This window comes from Hyperolius riggenbachi, chromosome 8 (genome assembly GCF_040937935.1).
Source record: "Hyperolius riggenbachi isolate aHypRig1 chromosome 8, aHypRig1.pri, whole genome shotgun sequence".
Classification (NCBI taxonomy): Eukaryota; Metazoa; Chordata; class Amphibia; order Anura; family Hyperoliidae; genus Hyperolius; species Hyperolius riggenbachi.
In genome coordinates, this window is record NC_090653.1 from 227,959,990 (window position 1) to 227,983,527 (window position 23,538).

General features: G+C 44.2%; 1 protein-coding gene across 2 annotated transcripts in view; it reads right to left on the minus strand.

The window, feature by feature from the left end:
* LOC137528473 (ras-related protein Rab-7a-like) overlaps window positions 1-21,430 on the minus strand; it is a 56,519-nt gene extending 35,089 nt beyond the window's left edge. Inside the window, exons 1-4 of one of the 2 annotated variants that reach the window (XM_068249762.1) lie at window positions 21,320-21,430; window positions 10,292-10,379; window positions 6,617-6,743; window positions 4,985-5,203 (exon numbers count right to left, since the gene is read on the minus strand). In XM_068249762.1, the coding sequence (XP_068105863.1) occupies window positions 4,985-5,203; window positions 6,617-6,743; window positions 10,292-10,338 (393 nt within the window). In that variant the 5' untranslated portion in view covers window positions 10,339-10,379; window positions 21,320-21,430. The other variant, XM_068249763.1, reaches the window with a different exon arrangement.
* Between the last annotated feature and the right edge of the window lie 2,108 nt (window positions 21,431-23,538).

The window sequence follows — 23,538 nt, forward strand, 5'->3', positions numbered from 1 at the left end:
AAAAATGGTTATTGAGTGATTGTGGGTTCAAGTTACAAAAAGTGTCGGAACCAAAAACAAATTTCACTGGGAAAATATAAACTGCAGCCATTCTTACACCATTAATGGCAGGGTCATTACCTGGCAAAATGTAAACTGCAGCCCTTCTTCATTGGTAATGGCAGGGATCTCAAACTTTGCTCAGATGGTCACTCAGTGACTTAGATTAATATTCAGGAAAGTGGGTGGAGCCTATAATAGCCAATCAAAATTCACCTGTTGATTTTCAAGGGGAATATTTAAATTGCTGCCATTTTTACACTTGTAATAGCAGTTGCCTTAAACCTGCTACAGTTGGTCATTGGGTGACTGGGGTTTAAATGCTGTAGAGGGGGCGGAGCCACAAACAGCCAATTGTTTAATTTCTATGGGAATATACAAATTGATGCCAAAGACCCCAAAGCTCACCAACTTGGTCATTAAGTGTTTCTACGTTAGGGGGGGGGGGGGGGGGGGGGGGAGTGGGCGGAGCCAAAACCAGTCAAATACATACATGGGCACCACCAGTGGGTGGAGACAAATATAAATTTCACCGGGAAAATGTAAACTGCAGCCATTCTTATACTGTTAATGGTAGGGTTCTTAAACTTTGCACAGTTGGTCACTGGGTGACTGGGATTAATATTCAGAAAAGTGGGTGGAGCCTACAAAAGTGAATCAAACTTCACTTATTGGTTTTTAAGAGGAATATTTATTTGCTGCCATTCTTGCACGGTTAATGGCACAGGCCTCAAACCCGGTACAGTTGGTCATTGGGTGATTGGGGTTCAAATTCAGAAAAGGGGGTGGAACCACAAACAGCCAATCTGATTTTTTTCATTTCAATGCAAATTATTGATGCCAAAAACCGCAAAGCTCACAAACTTGAGTGATTGTGTGTTAGGGTTAGGAAAAGTGGGTGGAGCCAACACCAGCCAAATACATACCCGGGCAATCAGCTAGTTTAAAGGATATAACTGCCCTATTCAGGTAGCCATAGATCTGCCGATGATGGGCAGATTTCACAAAGACAAAGCTCTCTCTAATCAAATTTAAGTAGAGAGAAATCTGTCGGCTGCCCATACACCACAGGCAGATTCCCAATCAATTTCATGCTGAAATCGATCCAGAATCTGCCATACACCGCCTCACGGCCCGACGCTGCCACGCTAATGTGCCCCCCCGGTGCCCATACATATATTATCTGTCCATGGCTGCCGTTGGCTCCGTCCTTGGTCCATACACACACCTCACATGGTTGCCGATGTACACGTGGGCGTGTGCGATGTCACACACAGGCACCCATGTTACTCTGGCAACCACATGGGGGGGGCGTGTGTATGGACCAAGGACTGTCTGGCGTGTGTATGTACCAAGGACTGTGTCTGGATGCCAGTGGCATAGTAAATGTATAGAGCACTTGGCACTGCGGGTAAGGGGCACATTGCACATTAGAAGGGAAAGCATCGGGGGATTTGTCGGTCGTCCCGATATCCCTCGCCGTTACCGCCTTACATCGAGGAAGTCAGCCCTACATCTTGCAGCATGTCCGACCGATTCATCCCGAAATTAGTTGCATCGTTGATCGGGAATGTAAGCTGGCAAGTCGCCTGATATATGGCCACTAGGGTTGCCGCAGTATACCGCGGTTTGATTGTGTATTGTAATCATACCATGCACAATCTTGTTATACCAGTTTCCGTAGGGGTGGGGTGGGGGGCTGCAGGGCAACGCATCGCAGGGGATGTGACGCAACAGCGGGCACACAAAGAGCGGTGGGGTGAAACAGATACTCACTTGCCAGGGATACTGTGCATGTATCACTTCTTCCTCCTTCCTGTTCTTGCGTTCCAGCTCCCTGTAACAGCACCCCCTGGGCGCTTTTACAAGGAGATGGAACGCAAGAACAGGAAGGAGGAAGAAAGTGATACACGCGTGCAAGATCCCCAGCAAGTGAGTGTCTGTTTACGCCGTGCCGCTCTGTCCCCCATCCCGCTACCTGGCTCTCTATACTTCAGGCACCTATCCTGGCTAACTATTACTGCCTACACTTATTCCTGGCTACGTAGACTGCGGCCACCTATTACTGGCTACCTATGCTGCAGCCTCCTAATACTGACTGCACCTATCCTGGCTAACTATTCCTGCCTACACCGATTCCTGGCTACCTATGCTGTGGCCACCTATTACTGCCTACACCTATCCCTGGCTACCTATGCTGAAGCCTCCTAATACTGACTGCACCTATCCTGGCTAAAAATATTACTGGCTGAACCTATCCAGGCTACACTTATTCCTGGCTACCTATACTGCAGCCACCTATTGCTGGCTACACTTATTCCTGGCTACTTACACTGGGGGCACCTATATCTAACTAGCTATACTGGAGGCACCTAAAACTGGCTACCATACAAGGGAGGTGAGGGAGTAAAGCTCTGTAAAAACAGCGCCAGAGATATAAGCGCAGCCGGTGCCGTAATAGGAATTATGGCTATAGTGGTGTTTAGCGAGTAATTTGAGCGCCGTCAGGACAGAGCACAAATTACTATAAAAACACTGTAATTTGGCTGCCAGCAATAGCTAGCAGCAATAGTAAGAAAGCCAAATGACATCTTTCACCACTATCCATGGCGATCTGGATAGTATTTATTGCCACCAGGACCTTTGCAGGAGCAGGGTGAGCAGTTTTACAGCTTCACCCTGCGCCCAAATCTCCCAGGCTTATTCATATGTATGCTGAGGGAGTGGAGCACACCTGGCTACCATATTGGTGGGGGAGGGTGCACATCATTTAATGTAAGGGGGCGGCCTGGGTCCAAATAATTGTGTAATACTGTCATACCGTGGTATTTTTTCTTACGGTTATCATACCCTGGATATTCATACCACTGCAACTCTAATGACCACCTTAAACATAGTTGACCTACCATGAAACAAGACAGTTTGTGACCAAGTTGGAAAATCCAAAAGAACTTGCTGTGAATGGTTTGTAAAGCGTCCCCTATCTTACACAAGTGAAGCAGAAAACTGTGCAAGCAAGCACAATAGGATAAGTAGTACTGGAAGGAAGGGCTGGTGCAGCAGTGTCTGTGTACACAGGACAAGCAATTGGGCGGCCGTGTAAACAGCGTGCGTATGCCACGTTGTAAAGCCAGCATTCATGAAAACAGTGATAGCTCTTTCTCTGGTAACTGCAGTTTACATTTACTAACAAAACTTGTGCAAACAAACCAACCAGCTGGTTTACCAAGGATGACTGATCCTTAATATTTACACAAAATGTTTAGAAAGCCTGACAAGAAATGAAAATATGTCCCTGCTGTAACCAGAATGAGCTACTTTGCTTTACGCAGCAAAAAAAAAAAAACAGGCAACATCTTTCCAGCCCAAAATAACTGATCGCAAAACAGTTACTACAATGTGAAATGCATCCGTTTCATTTTTGAAAAGTAAGATGCTAAAGTGCTATTGAAATGTAGTCAATTTTGCTGCTGTCACTGGCTCAACTGAAGGGGACAGTACAGGGAAATAATAAGGATGCACGTTCTCAAAAAAGGATAGCCCTATAGCACATAAAATAGAACCTGTACTTGAAGGGAACCTGTACTGAGTAAAAATTATTTAAAACAAACACATGCAGTAACTTAAAATGAACATTACATAGTTACCTTGCCATCAGTTCCACTCAGAAGCTCACTGTTTTCTTCTTACAGTGATCCCTTCCAGTTCTGATAATATTTTGTCAGAACTGAAATATATCAGTTGCTGTCAGTTATAGCTAAGAGGACAAATGATGTGCCAATTAATGTCCATGTTTCCCTATGGCTCACGTGGGCAATGTTACAGTTTAACAGTGTGCTGACCAGAAAGCTGTTATGGGGTAATGGCCATTTTCAAAATGGAGGACAGAGAGTTCCCTTGATCACAGTGAACAATCAGGATGCAGGAGAGGAGAAAGATTAAGAAGTAGACTACACGGGAGGTAAGTATGACATGCGTATATTTATTTTGATGTTTAATTTTTTAGTTCAGGTTTTCTTTAATATGCATTAAAATATGGGGTAACAATAAATCCATTATGAATGTATATATTTACAGGACATGCAACAAACCAAAGTACAGTACCAGGTAGTGGTGCAACTTCTGTAAAATCCAGCCCTGTGGTTGCTCTGCCTAGTAGCATTAGTTAAAGTATTTTATCCTGACCTTAATGAGGTACCACAGGTAATTCCCCCAACATCTACCTCAGTATAATCAGATGGGAAAATACACTGGTCCAGCTGGACAGTACAAGTGGGTGCAAATGAGTTACAAAACGCACACAGTGCCTAACATGTTTTGCCCTTAGAAAAGGCTTCGTCAAACGACAGTCAAACTGTGGTTAAAGCAAAACAAATTTCCCCCACCCCAAAATAATAAACCATCATAGATGCATGTGGCTTCTGTCAGAGCTCTGATTACAGTGTTCAGAGCTCTGTGGTGGGAGGTACTCGTCAAAATCACACCTGAAACAAGCATACAGGTAGTATGGTCATACTTTGGTCAGACTTCAGTTAAAAGCACCTGAACTGCATGCCTGTTCTGGGTCTGTGGCTTAATGTTTTGGAGGCAGAGGATCAGTAGGGTATCCAGGTAATCGTTTAACAGGAAATAAATACAGCAGCCTCCATATCTAACACGTCAGGGTCTCTGACTCCAATAACTCTAACCCAGATGCTGGCTTGTAAGAGATTTTCAGCTCACACATTGCTGAAGGTAACTTATCACCATGTCAACTAGGAAAAGTCACATTTTCAAAATGGATTCAGCAATATCAGCTTTCATAAACTAGGCATTGCTCTACTCTAACATTTTATGCCAGAACTGTAGTACACACCACAGACAGTAAATGGGTTACATTTACACCGAGTTATTTCACCTTACCAGGTAGCAGCACAGAGAGTGTACCAGGAAATCACGCACTGACCTGTCGACCTTCCAGATCTGTCTTGTTGCCGATAATGACGAAGGGAAAGGATTCTGGAGCGGAAGGATCGGCTTGGACCAGGAATTCCTTATGCCAGGTATCCAGAGCTTGGAAGGTGTTTGGTGATGTCACATCGAAGATCAGCAGACAGCAATCTGTGCCCCTGTAGAGTGCAGCTCCCAGAGACTGGAAGCGCTCCGTGCCTGCCGTGTCCCAGATCTACACGAGAGATACAAGACTGGCATCTCACACTGCATCACTTATACCAGAAGAGCACAGCAACACAATGATGTGCAATTTCATCTAGCCAATAATCTCACCTTTATAATAATTGTAATAGTAAACTCCAATCTGCATCTACAGTTAGCCAGATATTTTTATCTTCAGCCTACAGATGGCAGGCCAGAAAAGTACCAGGGTCAGCCAGCCCTCAGCAGTTTCTGCCAACCTTAAAGCCCTGTACACACACTCCATGGATGCCCCACTGACCAGGCTCTGGACCCGACCCTCAGGAAACCATCTCTGGGCCGGAAATGTACAGATGTGTAGTTGGCCTACAAACCAATGACACAAACAGTCCCAATGCATGTCCCAACGACGAAGTGGGGCAAACGCAATGTCACACGGTAGCGAGTGACGATACCAAAGTTATCAGGCCTACAGATTTGATCACTCTGATCGAATATGATGGGAATTGATTCCTTTAAATATTTGAGCGTTCATATTGATTTGCTTGATTTAGACTAAAAATTGATCCAAAGTATCAGACAGGATGGGAAATCTACGTTGATTGCGGACGGGACAGGAGCGGCGGTAGATCGACGACCCATAGCATTGTACTGCATGGAACAACCTCGCGCTTAAATCGATTTTCAATAGATTCCCTGCTAAATCTATTAAAAAAAAAAAAGAAAGGAATCGATCATTTTGGAACATTGGGTGGAAATGTATAAGTGTATGGCCAGCTTTAGAAAGAAGACAAGAGCACCTTTGCAATCTAAAGTACACATGCCAGATAAAAGTCATTGGATACAAACTATGCATACTCTTTAAAGAACAGATTTGTATTACTTGGTCAGCAGAACGTGGCAAAAAATACAAGCAAGATATGGACACTATAGCCTGGTACACACATGCAATTTAATTGGCCACTTTCACCTCTTCCAAGTTGTAATTGGTGTGAGAGCTTACTTACACAAGCTGTTGGCCCTCACAATACATGGAGGAGGTATAATTGGTCAGTTACTGACCAATCAAAATTGGATGTGTGTATGCATCTTATGTATATCTCTTCTCACCCCGATCTACATTATGAAATTTATCCCAGGTGGCGACATCTTATAGTGCTAGCAGGTGCATCATTGCGGAATGTTTGTGTACTGTGTGTTCTGAACCCAGCAGAAAGAATATCTAGTCTCCCAGAATGCTGTGGGAGGAGAATTTTGCATAACTAAACAGCCTAGGCTGTGACATCACTGCCAGGGCAGGGCTACATATCAATATACAGTAATAGATAAAGGAAGGGTTTCTCAAGCTGAAGCCAGGATACTTTACATAAAAGTGGGTTTCCTGTAGTATAGCTTACTACATTCTGCTATATGTTAGTATGGTGCCTCTATAAGCAGAGATTACCTGTACAGTCACCACCTTGTTGTCCATTCGCAGCTCTTTGGTGAAGAAGTCTGCTCCTATAGTGGCCCTGTAGTAGTTGGTGAAGCGGCTGTTCACATAGCGGTTCATCAGTGCCGACTTTCCCACTCTGCAACTCACAGAATCTCCATTAGATACGCCACATTCTATTCAATGCGGACACTAAGACCTATGCTATTATCCTGACTGGTACATTCTCCACATTCCTCAAATCACGTGTGTAAACACTGAATCACAAGCAATAGACTGTCAGGATCTGAATAAACCATTGTGCTCTTTCCAGAACTGTACCACAGATCATCATTTAGTCTGAAGTCATTAAAAAAATAAATACTTACCTAAGGAAAGAATGTGAGGAACCGGAAAGCTCATTAGGACCCAAAACCTTCCTGTTCCTCGCGTTCAGGCGCTGGATCCCCCATTAGCACTCTCTGACCGATGGGTCGGAGACTGCTCTCTGCCTGAGGCTTTGGAACTCTTCGGGAGCCCGAGTGCTCCTTAAGACCGGCTGCTCTGTTCTGCGCACATGCAAGTACGCTCTCTCGCACGCATCCACAGTACGGAGCTGCCCTACTTCCTGAGCACTTGGGCTACTAGAGACTTCCAAAGCCTCCTGCGGCGGGAGATTTGAACGGTGGATCCAGCGCTAGTACACGCGGACCGTGAGAGGAGCGGGAAGACTTATAAAGGACCCAGATCCTTCCCTTAGGCAAGTCTCTGTTCTGTTGTACAGACACAACAAGTAAAACATAATCTTGGTATAAAGCACTTGCAAAATGATGTACCCCTTTATTATAAACATTCTGACAGCTAGCTAGTAGGGATAATCAATGAGACGCAATTCATTTCTCCTTGCATTCAAATGTCATGTAAGTGTTATGCAGCTTGAATTTAGACCAATACAAATTGACAGGAAGTTAGTTATTTTGATTGGTCCAATTTCAAGCTGCATATAAAATGTAAATGAAGTTTGAATGCAAGGAGAAATTTGCATCTCATTGCTCATCCCTACTAGCTAGGAGACATGGAAAAACGTACACAACCGCAATTCTTGTTCCTCCTATAAAAAAAAAAAAAAAAAAAAAGAGCAGGGAGTGGGAAATGGCTTCTCTACACACAAGATACATGTATGCTGGGCAAGCCAAGCAGTCATTTGTAGGGAAAGGGATTTTATAACTACACTTTGGTCAGGAATAGTGCATATGATGTGGATGCTGCACAAGACCACAGGAATGTGCAAACCGGTTAGTTCAGTTGTTTGTTTTTGAGGATAGATATCAGATGGTGTGGCTGGATAGTATAATAGTTAAAGGGAACCCAAGGTGTGAGACCTATGGAAGCGGCGATGTTTAATTCCTGTACGGTCTCAAATTACAGTTGTGATAAGTCACCGATGAGGGTGAATTAGACAGGCTAAACTCTCTAAATACGGTACATACAGGGTACATTTCTCTATGTTTAACTTGTGTCCTGGGCAAGAGTTCAGTTCTACTTTAATTACGATTCGTTTGACTTTCTGTTTTTACCATTGACCGCTTTTGATAACAGCAAGTTTAGCAGTATGATCGGAAACTGTTTAGGTGGGGGAGGGGTGTTGCAGGAATTTAGCCTTGTCTAATTCACCCTCATCGGTGACTAATCACAACGGTAATTTGAGACTGTACAGGAATTAAACATCGCTGCTTCCATAGGTCTCACACCTTGGGGCAGTAAACTCAGCTGAGGTTTACCGGTAATCCACTTTCCTGGAATGCTAATGCTTGCGGGTAAGCATTCCAGGAAAGTTTAGCCTAATTCACCCTCATCTGTGACTAATCACAACTGTAATTTGATCTCTCAGCTGTGTCAGCTGGCAGAGCAGCTAATTTGTAAACACAGGATGTTAACAATATGTCTGCTTCCATGAAAGCAGGAAGTGAACACATTGCAGAATTTGTATCAGCTGTAACCAATTTTATTTTATGTAAAGGTTTTTATGCTGTTGCATCTCTTTTAGAGCAGAGAGGAAGTTCTGAGTTCAGGTCTGCTTTAATAAGAGGATCAGGTTACACTCATCAGTATGCAAATTGTGGCAGCTGAAACAAACTCCTGACCTGCACGATAATTACAAACAATGGATGTGTTTCCCACAGAAGCCTGTGGTGGAAACAAATCTTCTCTGGACTCCAAGTGGACACAAAACACCACTGCACTGTCCACTTCGACCAGGCCCCGTGTGATCCAGCTGGAAGTGAATGCTTAGACCTCAGACACACTATGGCCTAGTGCACACCAGAGCGGTTTGGTCGCGTTTTCAGATCCGATTGCGGATGTGGAAACGCTAGGGTAATGTATTTCAATGGGCTGGTGCACACCAGAGTGGAAGGCGTTTTGCAGAAACGCATACTCCCGGGCTGCTGCAGATTTTGGATTGCAGAGGCGTTTCTGCCTCCAATGTAAAGTATGGGAAAAACGCAAACTGCTCTGAAAAACGGCAGTTCAGAGCTATTTTGCAGGCGTTTTTGTTACAGAAGCTGTTCAGTAACAGCTTTACTGTAACAATATCTGAAATCTACTACACCAAAAACGCTTCCCAAAACCGCAAAATGCTAGGTGAAACGCTACAGAAAAATAAGAAAAAGCGTTTCAAAATCTGCTAGCGGTTTGTGGATCTGCTAGTGGGTTTTGGTGTGCACCAGGCCTATAAGCACTTTTCAGCCTAATGCTGGAAATACAAGGCTCAATTCTGAGCCATTTAGATGGCTCGATCGGGCTTCGGCGGAAAAAGCAGAGCCCAAGCGAGTCCATGCTGTGCGAAGGCTCAGTGTATTTTGGAGGTCTAAGCGCTGAATCGGCCTGATGGAGGAAGATGGGAAAGCCTCTGGAGGATCCCTCTCCCAAGGGAAGTGTCCGATCTTTTCATTAGCAAAGTTCACAGGTTCTCTTTAATAAACTGCTACTCTAACTTTTTCTTTTAGGCTGGTTTCACAGTGGGACATTACAGGCGCACGTTAGAGCAGCCTGTAACGCAGCCCACCGCACAGTAATGAAAAATCAATGGGGCTGTTCACAGTGCCCACGTTGCGTTACAATGTAACGCTGCGTCACAAGACAACGTACTGCATGCAGTACTTTAGACGCGGCTGAGCCGCGTTAGACTGCTTGCACATGCTCAGTAATCTTGTGGAGGAGCGGAGAGCGGCCAGGCACATGGCTAATTAATATGCACTGCACGTTGTGACGTGCAGTGTTTACTTCCTGGAGCGGCCGCTCTGTGCAGCGATTGGCCGGCGGGACCACGTGATGCCGCATGCGCACAAGAGTGCGCATCACGGCATCACTGACGCCAGAGTGAGCTGCACAACGCGGCTCACTGACGTCCAGATCCAGCACCACCAGGCGTTCCGTTAGGGGGACGTTATGCGACCTTAACGCCCCCTCTAACGCAACGTCCTGGTGTGAAATTAGCCTAACTGCTCAAATGCAGTACAGAAATATGTACTCTGTAAAGGAATCTGGCTAATCCACACCTATCAGAGCTGATCATACAGGCATTCTGTTCCAATTCCTGGCATCCAAATGAAGCCATCTCCCTTTCTTTCAGATTCCCTCAGGATGGGAGTCTGAAGAATATATTACACCGAAGAGGACTCTTGATTTGCATAATGACAAACTTACCCCGCATTGCCGATTAAAAGGATTTTGACGTGTTGTCTTGAGAACATCTCAGTGTGTCAGGTAGGAAAATAAAATGTGTCAGGTTTAGCTGAGGAGAAAGAGAACAAACAGCGAGTCACATGCAAGAGGTCCTGTTTCCCCATCGCTGACTGACAAGCTGATGGCAGTTACTGTATCTTACCCGCCAATACAGAGCACAGTGTCTCTCTCTCTCATTCAAGTCAATGGCAGGCACAGATCACTACTTTAAGATATTATCGGTGGCCATACATCTAGCGATTTTTTTGTACGATCAACCATTCAATTCAATCATTTTATAGAATCGAGTGAAAATCGAGTGTGTTCCAGAATTCCCAATCGATGAAAAGTGGCTGATATATCGAATCCACCAGCTTGGTCAATCGAGCAGGATGCAATGTCGGTCAATCGCACAGGAATCGGTTGCTGTTCATGTCATTCAATCGATTCTGAATCAATTTTTGCATTCAGTGCATGGAGACACAATATTGGTCAGATCGATTACTGAAGGTGAATTGCATAGGATATCGCATGCAGTGTGTGGGTCACTAGTTGATCGACTTTCGATCAAAACATACTGAAGTTGATTCCCCAATTAAGTGGATCGGTTTGTCGATTGAATCAGAATCGTTAGATGTATGGCTACCTGTGCAGTACAACACAGATCGCTGTGCCACAAGCTGCACATTTATAAATGTGCCGTTAAAAGTACAATCACACTCTTAAAGAGACACTGAAGCGGAAAAAAAATGATGATATTATGATTTGTATGTGTAGCACAGCTAAGAAATAAAACATTAAGATCAGATACATCAGTGTAATTGTTTCCAGTACGGGAAGAGTTGAGAAACGCCAGTTGTTATCTCTATGCAAAAAAGCTATTAAGCTCTCCGACTAACTTAGTCGTGGAGAGGGCTGTTATCTGACTTTTATTATCTCAACTGTAATTGAACTGTTTACTTTTCCTCTGCTAGAGGAGAGGTCATTACTTCACAGACTGCTCTGAAAGACTCATTTTGAATGCTGAGTGTTGTGTAATCTGCACATATTATAGAATGATGCAATGTTAGAAAAAACACTATATACCTGAAAATAAAAATATGAGAATATTTTCTTTGCTGCTAATCTTCTAGTAATTATTCATAGTACACAACCAATTCATTATATCATATATTTTTTTTCGCTTCAGTGTCTCTTTAAAAGTGGGTAACATGAAGGTAGTGATCAGTTATCAGACTGCCAAACACACATGGCTGCAAAGCACATAACCGTATCACTCAGTGGCTCTTATTCAAGTCAAGTTTTCTCCTAGGAGATTATTTTTCATCTTTTTAAAATAACTTTTCAGCGCTCTACAATTGAAATGTACCAAAAAGTAGTCAAAATTATTCTGAGTATTTTCTTGCTTGCTGGAGGCTTAAAGGGATCCTAAAGCGAAGCTTCCATATTTATTTTATTTTAAGCAATACCAGTTAGGGCTGGTGCACTCCAAAAGCGCTTCTGAGCGCTTTTAAAAACACTAGGGCTTTAGGGCCCTTTAACACCAGAGGGCTTTTTCGGCGTTTTAACGCCACGGCCGAAGTTGGCGTTTTCCTAGGTAAAAGAAAGTCCATAGACTTTCATTTTACCATTCACACTAAACGCCGCGTTTTGGAGCGTTGCGTTTCAATGCTCCCAGGTGCTTTTTCTGGGCCTACCGCGGCGTTTCTCATTACAATAGATTGTAATGTATAGGCGTTAAAACGCCTTGAAAACACCTTGAAAATGCCTGCAGCCAAAACGCAGCGTTTTAGCCTTTCACCGCTGCTTGTAGTGTGAAAGAGCCCTTAAAAAGCGCTTGGCTAACGTATTTGAATGGATGGATAACACCAGAGCGATATGATTTTTTGAGTTTCTGTTGATTTCTGGGGCAATTCAGCATCAATGTTAAGTATAGGAAAGTGGAAAATCGCTCTGAAAATTGCTGAGTGATTTTCCAAGCGTTTTTATACAACACAAGTACACTTGCAGCTCTACTGTATTTAAAACAAAACACTCCCAAAATCGCTAGGTTTAAATAGAAAATCGCTAGGCACATGCCTAGAATCACTAGAAAAAAAAAATCACTTATAAAAGCACTGAGCATTTTGCGATTACACTAGCGCTTTTAGGTGTGCACTGACCCTAAGGCCCCATTCACACATAGAAGCGCAAAACACCGGCGATTTTTGCGGGAGTGATTTTTCCGCGATTTCACGCGGAAAAAAAATCACTGGACAGTGCAGCGATTTCTACGTGATCACGTTTAGCGCTTCTATAGCACTGAAAAGCGATCGCTGAGAAATCGCCTGAAAATTGCGATTTTGGGCGATTAGCGCAAACCGCCCAAGTAAGTACAAGCCCATAGGGTTTTATTACACTAGCGCTTTCAAAAGCGCTAGCGTTTGAGCGTTTTGCCGAAATCGCCAGCAAAATGCTCAAGTGTGAATGGGGCCTTAGGGCTTGTTCACACTACAAGAGCTTTTCTAAGCCTTTGTGATTTTAAAAGCTCTTGTTATCCTATGTGTGTGTTCACACTGGAGCGATGCGATTTTGTGAAAAACTCCAATAGCATTGCATTAGCAAGAGCTTTTAAAATTTCTAACACTTAAAAAGCTCTTGTAGTGTGAAATCAGCCCTAATCCTGCTGATCTCTTTAGTTGCAGTAGTGGGAATCACACACCTGAAACAAGCATGCAGCTAATCCAGGCAGACTTCAATCAGAGCACCTGATTTGTATGCTTGTTCAGGGTCTATGGCTTAAAGGGGAACTGAAGAGAGAGGTATATGGAGGCTGCCATGTTTATTTCCTATTAAGCAATACCAGTTGCCTGGCAGCCCTGCTGATCCTCTGCCTCTAATACTATTAGCCATAACCCCTGAACAAGCATGCAGCAGATCAGGTGTTTCAGATCTGACAAGACTAGCTGCATGCTTGTTTCTGGTGTTATTCAGATACTACTGCAGAGAAATAGACCAGCAGGGCTGCCAGGCAACTGGTATTGCTTAAAAATAAATAAACATGGCAGCCTCCATATACCTCTCTCTTCAGTTCCCCTTTAAAGTATTAGAGGCAGGCCAGGCAATTTGCATTGTTTAAAAGGAAATAAATATGGCAGCCTCCATATCACTCTCGCTCAAGGTTCCCTTTAAAAAGGTATTTTATTGGAAAGTTGAGATATCACCTAGGAGAAAACATAGCCGCACTGCGGCCGAACTGAAACCAACGCTCGGCAATGGAACAGTTTCCATTGTGTGCTGGTTATGCGGAGCAATCCGAGAATCTGCAGCATGCTGCAGATTATCGCATGGCCGCATCTGCGACCCGGGAGATGCGGAAGTGATGCAAATGCAAGCGAGGTAGCCGCAATTGCATCACTTCGCAAATGGAATAGGGCTGTTGAGGTAATTGCATACGGGCCATTATGTCTGTACTTGCATCTAAATAAGCACATTTCTGATATGTTTGCATGAGAGTGACTGCAGAGTACAGATCACCTGACTAGTCCCAGTGTTGTAACCAGAAATGAGACATCTCTACACCCTTCCAGATGTGCTTGTCTGATAACACATCTGATAACCCAGCAGTAGCAAAGATAAGACTTCTGATGCAGAGGAAGCCAAATGCATTTGGCAATAGTGGCCATTTCCGATTGCGAAATCAAGCGATTTATGAATAGCAAATTAGAACGATTTCTGGAGCAATCACGAATTGCCTTGAATGCAAGCTCTCCATGAATGCAGCAAAAATGCTGCAGGTGGCGCTTTTAGCAATTGTTCTGCAATCACAACGCTGCTGTGGAATCACCCCCACCATAGGGTTCCACTGTTGCAGTGCTTTTCCAATCAAATCTACCACTACAGCACAGGATCCCTCTATCTGCAGCCACACTGTGCCTGCACGAGTACGATCCGCACATGCTCAGAAGGAAGTGTTTGTGCAGAGAGTTTTTTTTAAAGGGAACCTAAACTGAGAAGGATATGGATTTTTCCTTTTAAAATAATACCAGTTGCCTGACTCTCCTTCTGATCCTGTGTCTCTAATACTTTTAGCCACAGCCCCTGAACAAGCATGCAGATCAGGGGCTCTGACTGAAGTCAGACTGGATTAGCTGCATGCTTGTTTCAGGTCTGTGATACAGCCACTACTGTAGCCAAAGATTAGCAGGACTTCCAGGCAACTAGTATTGTTTAAAAGGAAATATCCATATCCTTCTCAGTTAAGGATCCCTTTAACTGTGCATAAGTTACTCACTGCTGCGCCCAAGTCTCCTGCGCTGGAATGAAAGTGTTCGGGGACCCTGTGCTCAAACAGTAGACTGTAGGAGGAAGCCTATAGAATGTCCAGAAGCTTTGTTTACTTTAGGGGACCCAGCAGGAAACCTCATAGGGAACAGATCTTCAATCACAACACCCTCTTACAAACATGAAGCGTAATTGGCTGAATAGTGTGGGCATAGTTTCCTACAACCAATCTGAAACCTTGCAGCTCGAGAGGGTGCCGTCCACCCTATCATGTTAGCAAAATTTCTCTGAGGTTTCCTGCTGGATCCCCTAAAATAGACTAGTGCTGAAGCTTCTGACTATTAGTTCACTTCAGGCTGGGAACACACTAGGCAGTGCGGGAAATGGAGCATTTGGCTCCATATGTGTTTGTGCGTTTTCTGTGCGTTTGCATTCTGCGTTCTCGCACATGCATTTTTCTTGCGTTTTAATGCATTTGCGGTTCATATGTATAAATTGCATATGCATTTTATGCAAATCACTAGGAAGTTAAGAAAACGGAAATACATAGAATTTTTTTTTTTTAAAACGCATGCCAAACGTATACAAAACACACTAAAATTTGCGTACGAATTCGCATGCAAATTTTTTTGCGTTTTCTGCAATGAAATCGCACCACACAAGTGGAAAAGGGTCCTGATGGTGCAGATCACACCATTGTTCTGGAAATGGAATCATTAATTAGCAGCTTAATGCACTTGATTGCTAAGCTCTACAGCTTATTAATGAATCAGTTATAGCTGTGAGCTAATCAAGTTTAAGGGCTGGTGCACACCGAGCGGCTTTTTGGGCGTTTTCAGATCCGCTTGCGGCTGCGGATCTGCTTGGTCAATGTATCTCAATGGGGTGGTGCACACCAGAGCGGGGGGCGTTTTGCAGAAACGAAAAATGCCTGGGTGAGGCATTTTTTGGATTGCGGGTGCGTTTCTGCCTCAATGTTAAGTATAGGAAAAACGCAAACCGCTCTGAAAAACGGCACTTCAGAGCGGTTTTGCAGGCGTTTTTGTTACAGAAGCTGTTCAGTAACAGCTTTACTGTAACAATATATGAAATCTACTATACTGAAAACCGCAGCAGCAATCCGCAAAACGCCTCATAAAAATAAAAAAAAGCGTTTAAAAATCTGCTAGCATTTTGCGGATCTGCTAGCGGGTTTTGGTGTGCACCAGCCCTTAAATATGATTTGCCCCAAATTTCTAGTTCTGCCCTTTGGAATTCCAATTCCTGTAGTGCAGAACATCTCTCTAAATAGCCAGAATCTGCACTTATCCCTAGTTAGAAATTGGGATAACATTGGAGTGGAGGATTCAAAAGGCATATTTTTTTTTTTGTATTCCCAAAGTAACCAAGCATCCACAGGTGTTTTGCTGACACCTAAAATGTTGCTCCAACTGTCTGTGAGCATCTTTGAGCAGCAGCTCTGAAGTTAGCATCACTTCAAAGAAAACCAAAGTCAACAAAAAGAAAAGGATTTTATACTTACCCGGGGCTTCATCCAGCCCCATAAGCACCGCCGAGTCCCTCACTGTCCTCCCGAGTGCCTCTGTTCGGCCGCAATCAGCCCCAGTAACTGGCTCAGCTTTACCAGGCAGGCTCTTCTGCGCATGTGCGATGCATGCGCAGAAGAGATCGACTGGCACGACTGAGCCAGATTACTGGGACCGATGGCCGGAAAATGGAGGCACTCACGAGGACAGCGAGGGACTCAGCGGTGCTTATGGGGCTCGAGGAAGCCTTGGGTAAGTATCAAATCTTTTTTATTTGTCATCTCAGGTACACTTGAGGCCTTTTGCACACTGCACGCGATTCCGATTCAGATTCCGCTTTTTAATCAGTTTTTACATCCGATTCAGATTCCGATTTGCAGTGTGCAGGGAGCAAACTGCAAATCAGAATCTGAATCGGATGTAAAAACTGATTAAAAAGCGGAATCTGAATCGGAATCGCGTGCAGTGTGCAAAAGGCCTTAAAGACACTGAAGCGGAAAAAAAAGATATAATAATTTGTATGTATAGTACAGCTCAGAAATAAAACATTAGGAGCAGAGACATAAGTCTAATATTGTTTCCAGTACAGTAAGAGCTAAGAAACTCCAGTTATCTCTATGCAAAAGAGCCATTGAGCTCCACCACTTTCAAAGTCGCAGAGAGCTCTGTCTTCTAAAGCTTGTTATCTCAATTGTCAGTCATTGGGCTCTATTCACAATGAGGCATGCGGGAAAGGATTTTTTTTTACCGCAAAATTACTGCCAGCGGTAATCTCTGCATTTTTTCCACATTCACTAAAATTTTCCGCATGCGGTAAAAAAAAAGTGCGGAAACAGCCATTAAACTTGCGGTAAACATGCGGTAAAAAGGTCGCATGAAAAATTGTTAAAAAAAAATAATATATATATTAAAAAAAAAATAAAAATGTCAAAGTCCAGCAAGCACAGCACTTAAGCCTCCAGACTTCATTTAAATCAATTGAAAGCGAAATATACCGGTATCACCTACTACTTGTAGATGATAAAAAAAATAAATAAAATCGGTACTTAAAGGAATACTATCGATTCACATATTTTTTTCAATTGACACAGGCATTGTTTGGGAAGTGCTGCTAAGTACTGGTGTATACATTTTAGTAGCAACTTCTTTGTTTACTGTTAGCAAAATACATTCAAAGTTTACTGATGCCAAAACTGAGGGATGACTGAGCCATGAGGAGACGGGAAATTCCCCTTACACTTGATCAGTTAACTCTATGTGTAGCTCTGTGTGTGACAGAGAGAGACAGGACACAGGAGCTGCAGCTGTTGGGAGCTCTGTTTCTGACTGAAGTGTCTTAAGAGAGCAAAGGAAATGTAACTAATTGTCACAGCTTTTTCATACTGTTTTTGCTTTCAGAGTTTGATATGTTTGATATTTGCTTTCTGTAGTCTGATATGCAACTCTGGCTGTGCATTGAAGCAGACACCCCTTCTGCAATTGATTTGTCCCAATATAGCTAAATCTTACCCTCAATAAATTACAGCTTTTGCCTCTGATATTTAACATGAAAATTAGGAAAATGTTTACACAGCTACTTAGACATTATTTGTACATTGTCATTTTAGAACACTTGGGTATCGATAGTATTCCTTTAACGCAGAAATAATGCACCTTCATTTTTTTGTGAATTTGGATTTTTTGCGGAAAATACCGAAACTACCGAACATTTACCACACTTTTTCTGCATGTGGAAAAGACATGCAGAAAATTTGTTGAATGTCAACATGGCGTTGTTTTGGTCGCAAGTTTCCCGCAAGTACTTTACCGCATGCGGTAAGTCATTGTGAATAGAGCCCATTGTATCTTTTTCTTTGCAGAGGACAGGTCAATATTTTACTGGACTGCTCTGTAAAATCATTTAGAATGCTGAGTAGTGTGTAAACTGCCAATATTAGAGAATAATGCAATGTTATAAATACAAATAAAAAAAAACCTATATTATTGAAAATAAAGATATGAGAATATTTTCTTTGCTACTAATGTTCTAGTAATTATCCGTACTACACAACTAATTCATTATATAATTTTTTTTTTCCGCTTCAGTGTCTCTTTACAACAACAACATGTAACGCACAATAACTTACAGCAATGAAAAAATCAATGGGCTGTTCACAGTGCAGACGTTGCGTTGGTGTCTAACGCTGCATGTTAAATGAAAGTGCTGCATGCTATGTGTTATACACGTTTTTAGCTGCGTTATACTGTTTGCACATGCTCAGTAATGTTTTCTTTTTTTTTTTTTTTCACATGCGCCGTTTTCGTTCTATCACTGTGCGACAAAAACGGCGCACCAAATGCAGGGCTAAATAACGTCCAAGTTATAGTCTTTCAATGCTTTGCATTAGGGGCACATTATGCGACCTAAACGTCGCATCAAACACAATGTCTTACTGTGTAAGAGGCCTAACTGTGTGAGAGCATGAAGATAGGTACAGACAGGGTCGGCGCTACCATAGAGGCAAAGGGGGCAACCGCCCCAGGGCCCGACCTCTGCTGAGGCCCTGCAGCGCTGACCCTGGCTGCCTGCTCCCTGGGGCCCTGAAAGTATATTATTACCGGCATGTGAGCGGGCGGGCAGCGGCTGCACTTTGAGGCACGCTGTCTCTCTCTCACTCTATGATCCGGCGTGTGTTTACACATGGGGAGCAGAGGGGTAATGGCGGAGGGGGGGGGGGATTTGGGGGGAGTGCTGCGCAGGGGGGCCCAAACCCTGCAGTTTGCCCCAGGGCCGCTTAAACCGGCCCTGGGTACAGACACAAGTTTTACCAGTCAAACTAATAATTTGATGTTATTTCTGGTCGATGATCTGCTGCCAGCCAGGGACAGTCCATGCACATTTGACTTGGCTTAGTGGTAAATACTGTCCTATGGAGAGGAAAGGGAGAGTAGTATTGAGCCAGCCTGAAATTCTCTAGGGAACAGTTCTCCAATCACAGAAACGTCTACAACTTGAAGCATTCCAATAGGACGGATAGTGTGGGACTATTATTCCTACAACCTATCCAAAACGGGCACTAGTCTAATTTAGGGGACCGAGCAGGAGACCTCTTAGGGAGATTCTGTTAAAAGGATTGGATGGACGGCACTTCCTCAAAATGCTAGGTTTCAGATAGGTTGTAGTAAACTTAACCCACACTATTCGGCCAATCAAAACAGACTTTGTGCTGTAAAGGGTGTTGAACTGTTCCCCATAAGATTCCCTGCTGGGTCCAATAAAGTAGACTAGCCCCCAAAAACCTAGCAGTTCGAGAGGGTGTTGTCCACCCAATCACGATAGCAGAATTTTCCTATGGACTTTTTTTTGCTGGCTCACCTCAACCACACTAGTGCTGGGAGTTGTTGCAAGAGGCACAAAACAATTGACGTATGCTAGGTACACACCATTCAATTTTCTGACAGATGTATCTGCCTGATCGATTATTTCCAACATGTCTGATCTGAATTTCGATCGATTTTATGATTTTCCAATCTTTTTCGATTATTTTTTGTTCAGTTCTATGACAATCAATTAAAAAAGATCGTAAAAAAAAAAATCCATCTAAATTCAGATGGGACACATTGGAAATAATCGATCTGGCAGGTAAATCTGCCAGAAAATTGTATGGTGTGTACCTAGCTTAAGGGCCTGTTTACAATAGTTGCGCTGTCGAGCATAATGCAATGCGTACCTGACCAACACCGCATGTATCTAGTATTTTCTAATGGGCAAGTTTAGATCTAGGCTCCGTAACACACATAGACTGGTGAACTGGTTAATTTAAAGTGAATCTGAAGTGAAATCTAAAAGGAAAACTTGATACTCACCTAAGGAGAGGAAAGGCTTCCTGTAGTGCCTTCCTGTTCTCCGCGTTCCCCCGCAAGCTTTACCATTTAAATTTCACGCCACGGGAGTCTCAGGCAGCACCTCTGGGGGGGGGGGGGATTTGGGGCACCCGCCTGCCCGTGGGTGTGGGGGGTCCGCCGAGCTAGAAGGGGTAGTGGGCAGGAAGGGGGTATTGGGCACAGCGGTGGGGAGGGGGGGGGGTCAGATCTGCACTACCCCTCCAGCTATTAGCCGCTACTGGTAAGAGGCAGCAGGCGGTGACGACTCACCTCTTCCGCGTTCCAGCGTGCATTCAACTGTCGTCGCTTCCTGCAATGCCGCCCACTGTATTGTAAGTGGACAGCATTGCAGGAAGTGACGACAGTGGAAAGCTCACTGGAACACGGAAGAGGTGAGTCATCCCCGCCCGCTGCCTCTTACCAATAGCGCAAATAGGGGGACCCAGGCGAAGGGAGGAGGGGTCCAACCCCCCTCCCCACCGTCGTGCCCAATACGCCCTTCTTGTCCGCTACCCCCTCCAGCTCGGCGGCCCCCCACTCATGGCTTGGGGGGGGGGGGGGGGCGGAGATTTTTCCGAAGTTTGCCTCAGGCGGCAAAAAGTCTAGGGCAGGTGTTCCAACATTTTAGCATACCCGACAAAATAGCATACAAGTGCTACTGAGCATGACGCCCTGCCCTAGGTTATCTGTTTTTCTTTTATATTTCACTTCAAACTCTCTTTAAAGGATCCCTGAGGTGAGAGAGATACGGAGGCTGTCATACTTATTTCCATTTAAACAATACCAGTTGCCTGGCACCCTCATCTTTCACACATCAGTATTATCTGAATCACACACCTGAAACAAGCATGTAGCTAATTCAGTCAGATCTCATGCTTGTTCAGGGTCTATAACTAAAATCAGAGGCAGAAGATAAGCAGAACAGCCAGGCAATGTGCATTGTTTAAAAGGAAATACAGGTCAGCCTCCATATCCCTCTCACTTCAGGTGTCAGTGTTAACCAAGCCTATTGCCTAAGCTGCACCAAACTAGCAGCTGACACAATTACTCATCACCATTTCAAAGGCTGCAGCTTTCTACAAGCTAATGATGATCTGGAGTCCCATCCCCAATCACTGTAACATGATTTCCATCTGACAAACTATCCCACAACAAGCTTATATAATGTGCAGACACACCTCGTGCTTCTCCTCCAACTATTGTCTAAAATCTCCTCTATAAAGAAACTCCAGTCTCCATTTGTCCCAGCAGAGATGACCAGCCCTGTCAGCAATGTGACTTATTTGATGGCTGAACAAGCAGTGAAATACAGAGCCTGACAGCGCTGCCGCGACCTCCAGGCATCCCGGTCACATACCTCAGGAGGAGAGTGCAGAGACAGTGCGGGAAGTTTGTGCGGAGTTGTGTGGCGAGGAGCAGGAGTGGGAAGCGCATGCTGAGTGACAGTTCCTGCTTGTGGAGCATGTGAGAGGAGGCGGCAGCTAAAGCCAGGGAGGCGCCTCTCTGCACCAAGGTGCTCCACCACAAAATAAATGCTTTAACACCTTCACTGCCGGAGGGGTGTCTGAATGGAAAATGAAACCAACTTGCTACATGCACGTCTATTTTACTGTACATTAGCATGAAACGCCCTCATATTCTTGTGTCAGTCTGCCAGGTGTTGGAATGTAAATGTGCCAAGAACCGTGGTGTGCTGGTGGTCACCAGAAATGGCGGATGAAAAACAACTGGGCAATTGCACATTTTGGTTCCTCAGAGGCCATAATTTAAGCCATTTAACAACATGCAATTTCCCGTCAGATAGACAGATCAAAATGATTATTTATGTCAGGTCCGATCTAATTCCGATTGTTTTACTGATCACTTCTATACAAAAACGATTAAAAAAAAGGATAGGAAATCAGATCAGATGTGTCGGAAATAATCGTTTCGACCTGTCTATCTGATGGGAAATTGCATGGAGCGTTGATGTATGCATGCAGGCAATTAGTTCATGCAAAAGACCCAAGAAATGCGCCCTCTATGTATCTCTCCATCTGCTGCTGGAGAGATACGTAAAGAGCACACTTATCTTGCGTCAGACCGCGACTAGAGGAAGTTAGGGACCCGGTGCAGGAGAAGACTGAGGACGGTGGCGTGGGAGCGATCCGTGTGGATGGGCTGGAGGAAACCCCAGGTATGTATAAAACTTTTAGTTTAAGTGAGCTCTAGTTTCCTTTAAATACATACCCAGGAGTACTGCTCAGGGTCCCTTTAAGTAGCTAGAGATGCCCCTGACTGAAGGGAGATCTCAGTGGAATGCCGAAAGCTGGGTGAGTGACCTCTCATTTACACTCTCATCAGCACTCTGCATAGGGAATGAGAGAAGGAGGTGCTCAGGAAGGGGAGTGAACCACCTTTCCATCATCAGACACCTGTAGACAAGTGCCTACAGTGCCTTATGATAAATCCAGCCCTTGCCAGGTCTCCGGTTAGATGATCCGGCAGTTCTCCTCTCTCCCACCAATTCATTTGGGGGCCACTGTACACTAGTTTCACACTAGATGTGCAGGTTGCAATGAATTGAAAAATTGGTGTTTTGCGTGGCAACGCATGGTACAGTGGCGTAGCTAAGGAGCTGTGGGCCCCGATGCAAGTTTTACAATGGGGCCCCCCCAAGCACTCTATACATAACAATTGATACAGCGCACCAAAACCTGCCAAAGGCAACTACAGTCTCAGAGAGAGTGCAAGAAGGGGATGGGGAGCAGTTTGTTAATGATTACTTCTATTCAAAGTATCCATAGAAGTGATTATTACCAGCACAGGATCAATAGAGAGCTAATACTGCAGTTGAGGGAGGGCCTTGCGGGGCCCCTCTGGCCCAAGGGCCCCGATGCGGTCGCTACCTCTGCAACCCCTATTGCTACGCCCCTGGCATGGTACCTTGCCACCAGTCATTTGTAGCGAGGGTGAAACGTGCGTTTTTTATGGTAGTGCACAGCCGTCCCTGAAGCCCCTGAATTAGCCACCTTCTAGTGCGTAGTCCCGCCCCACTGAAAAGACCCGCCATTCTGTTTTCTCTATTTTTGATAGGGAAAGCAGAATGGTGAGTTATTTTTTTTTTTGTAGATACTGATCTTTTGTGTCTGTACGGCATGTTTGTGTGCAGTATCTTGCAAAGATTTTTTCTGATGGGGAGTTCAGCTTCATAGAATAGATTGTGCAGAAATGCTCTCATACTACATGAAGGGTGGTAAGATAGGTCTGTGATCTTTAATTTTCCAAAGACTATAGTCTGATGTGTGTATGCACCTTTAGGCCAGGCAGGGATGTACTATGGGTGATTTACATAATTGTAAATAAACCACACTTTTCTAACTCGCAGGAGTGCCGTAATTTCACAGAGCGATCACAATTTGGCTTCTGTAGCCAGTAACGCAATCGCTCCAGCATCGGTACCAAACGTTTTGTAATCACTCCATAATAGCAAAGCTGCTTGTGGGACCTCCCCTATCATGATTTTTTTTCTAAAACGCTTTGCCAATCAGCAGGGCCAGATCTGTACTCTTTACCGCCCAATACCACTGTCTCCAG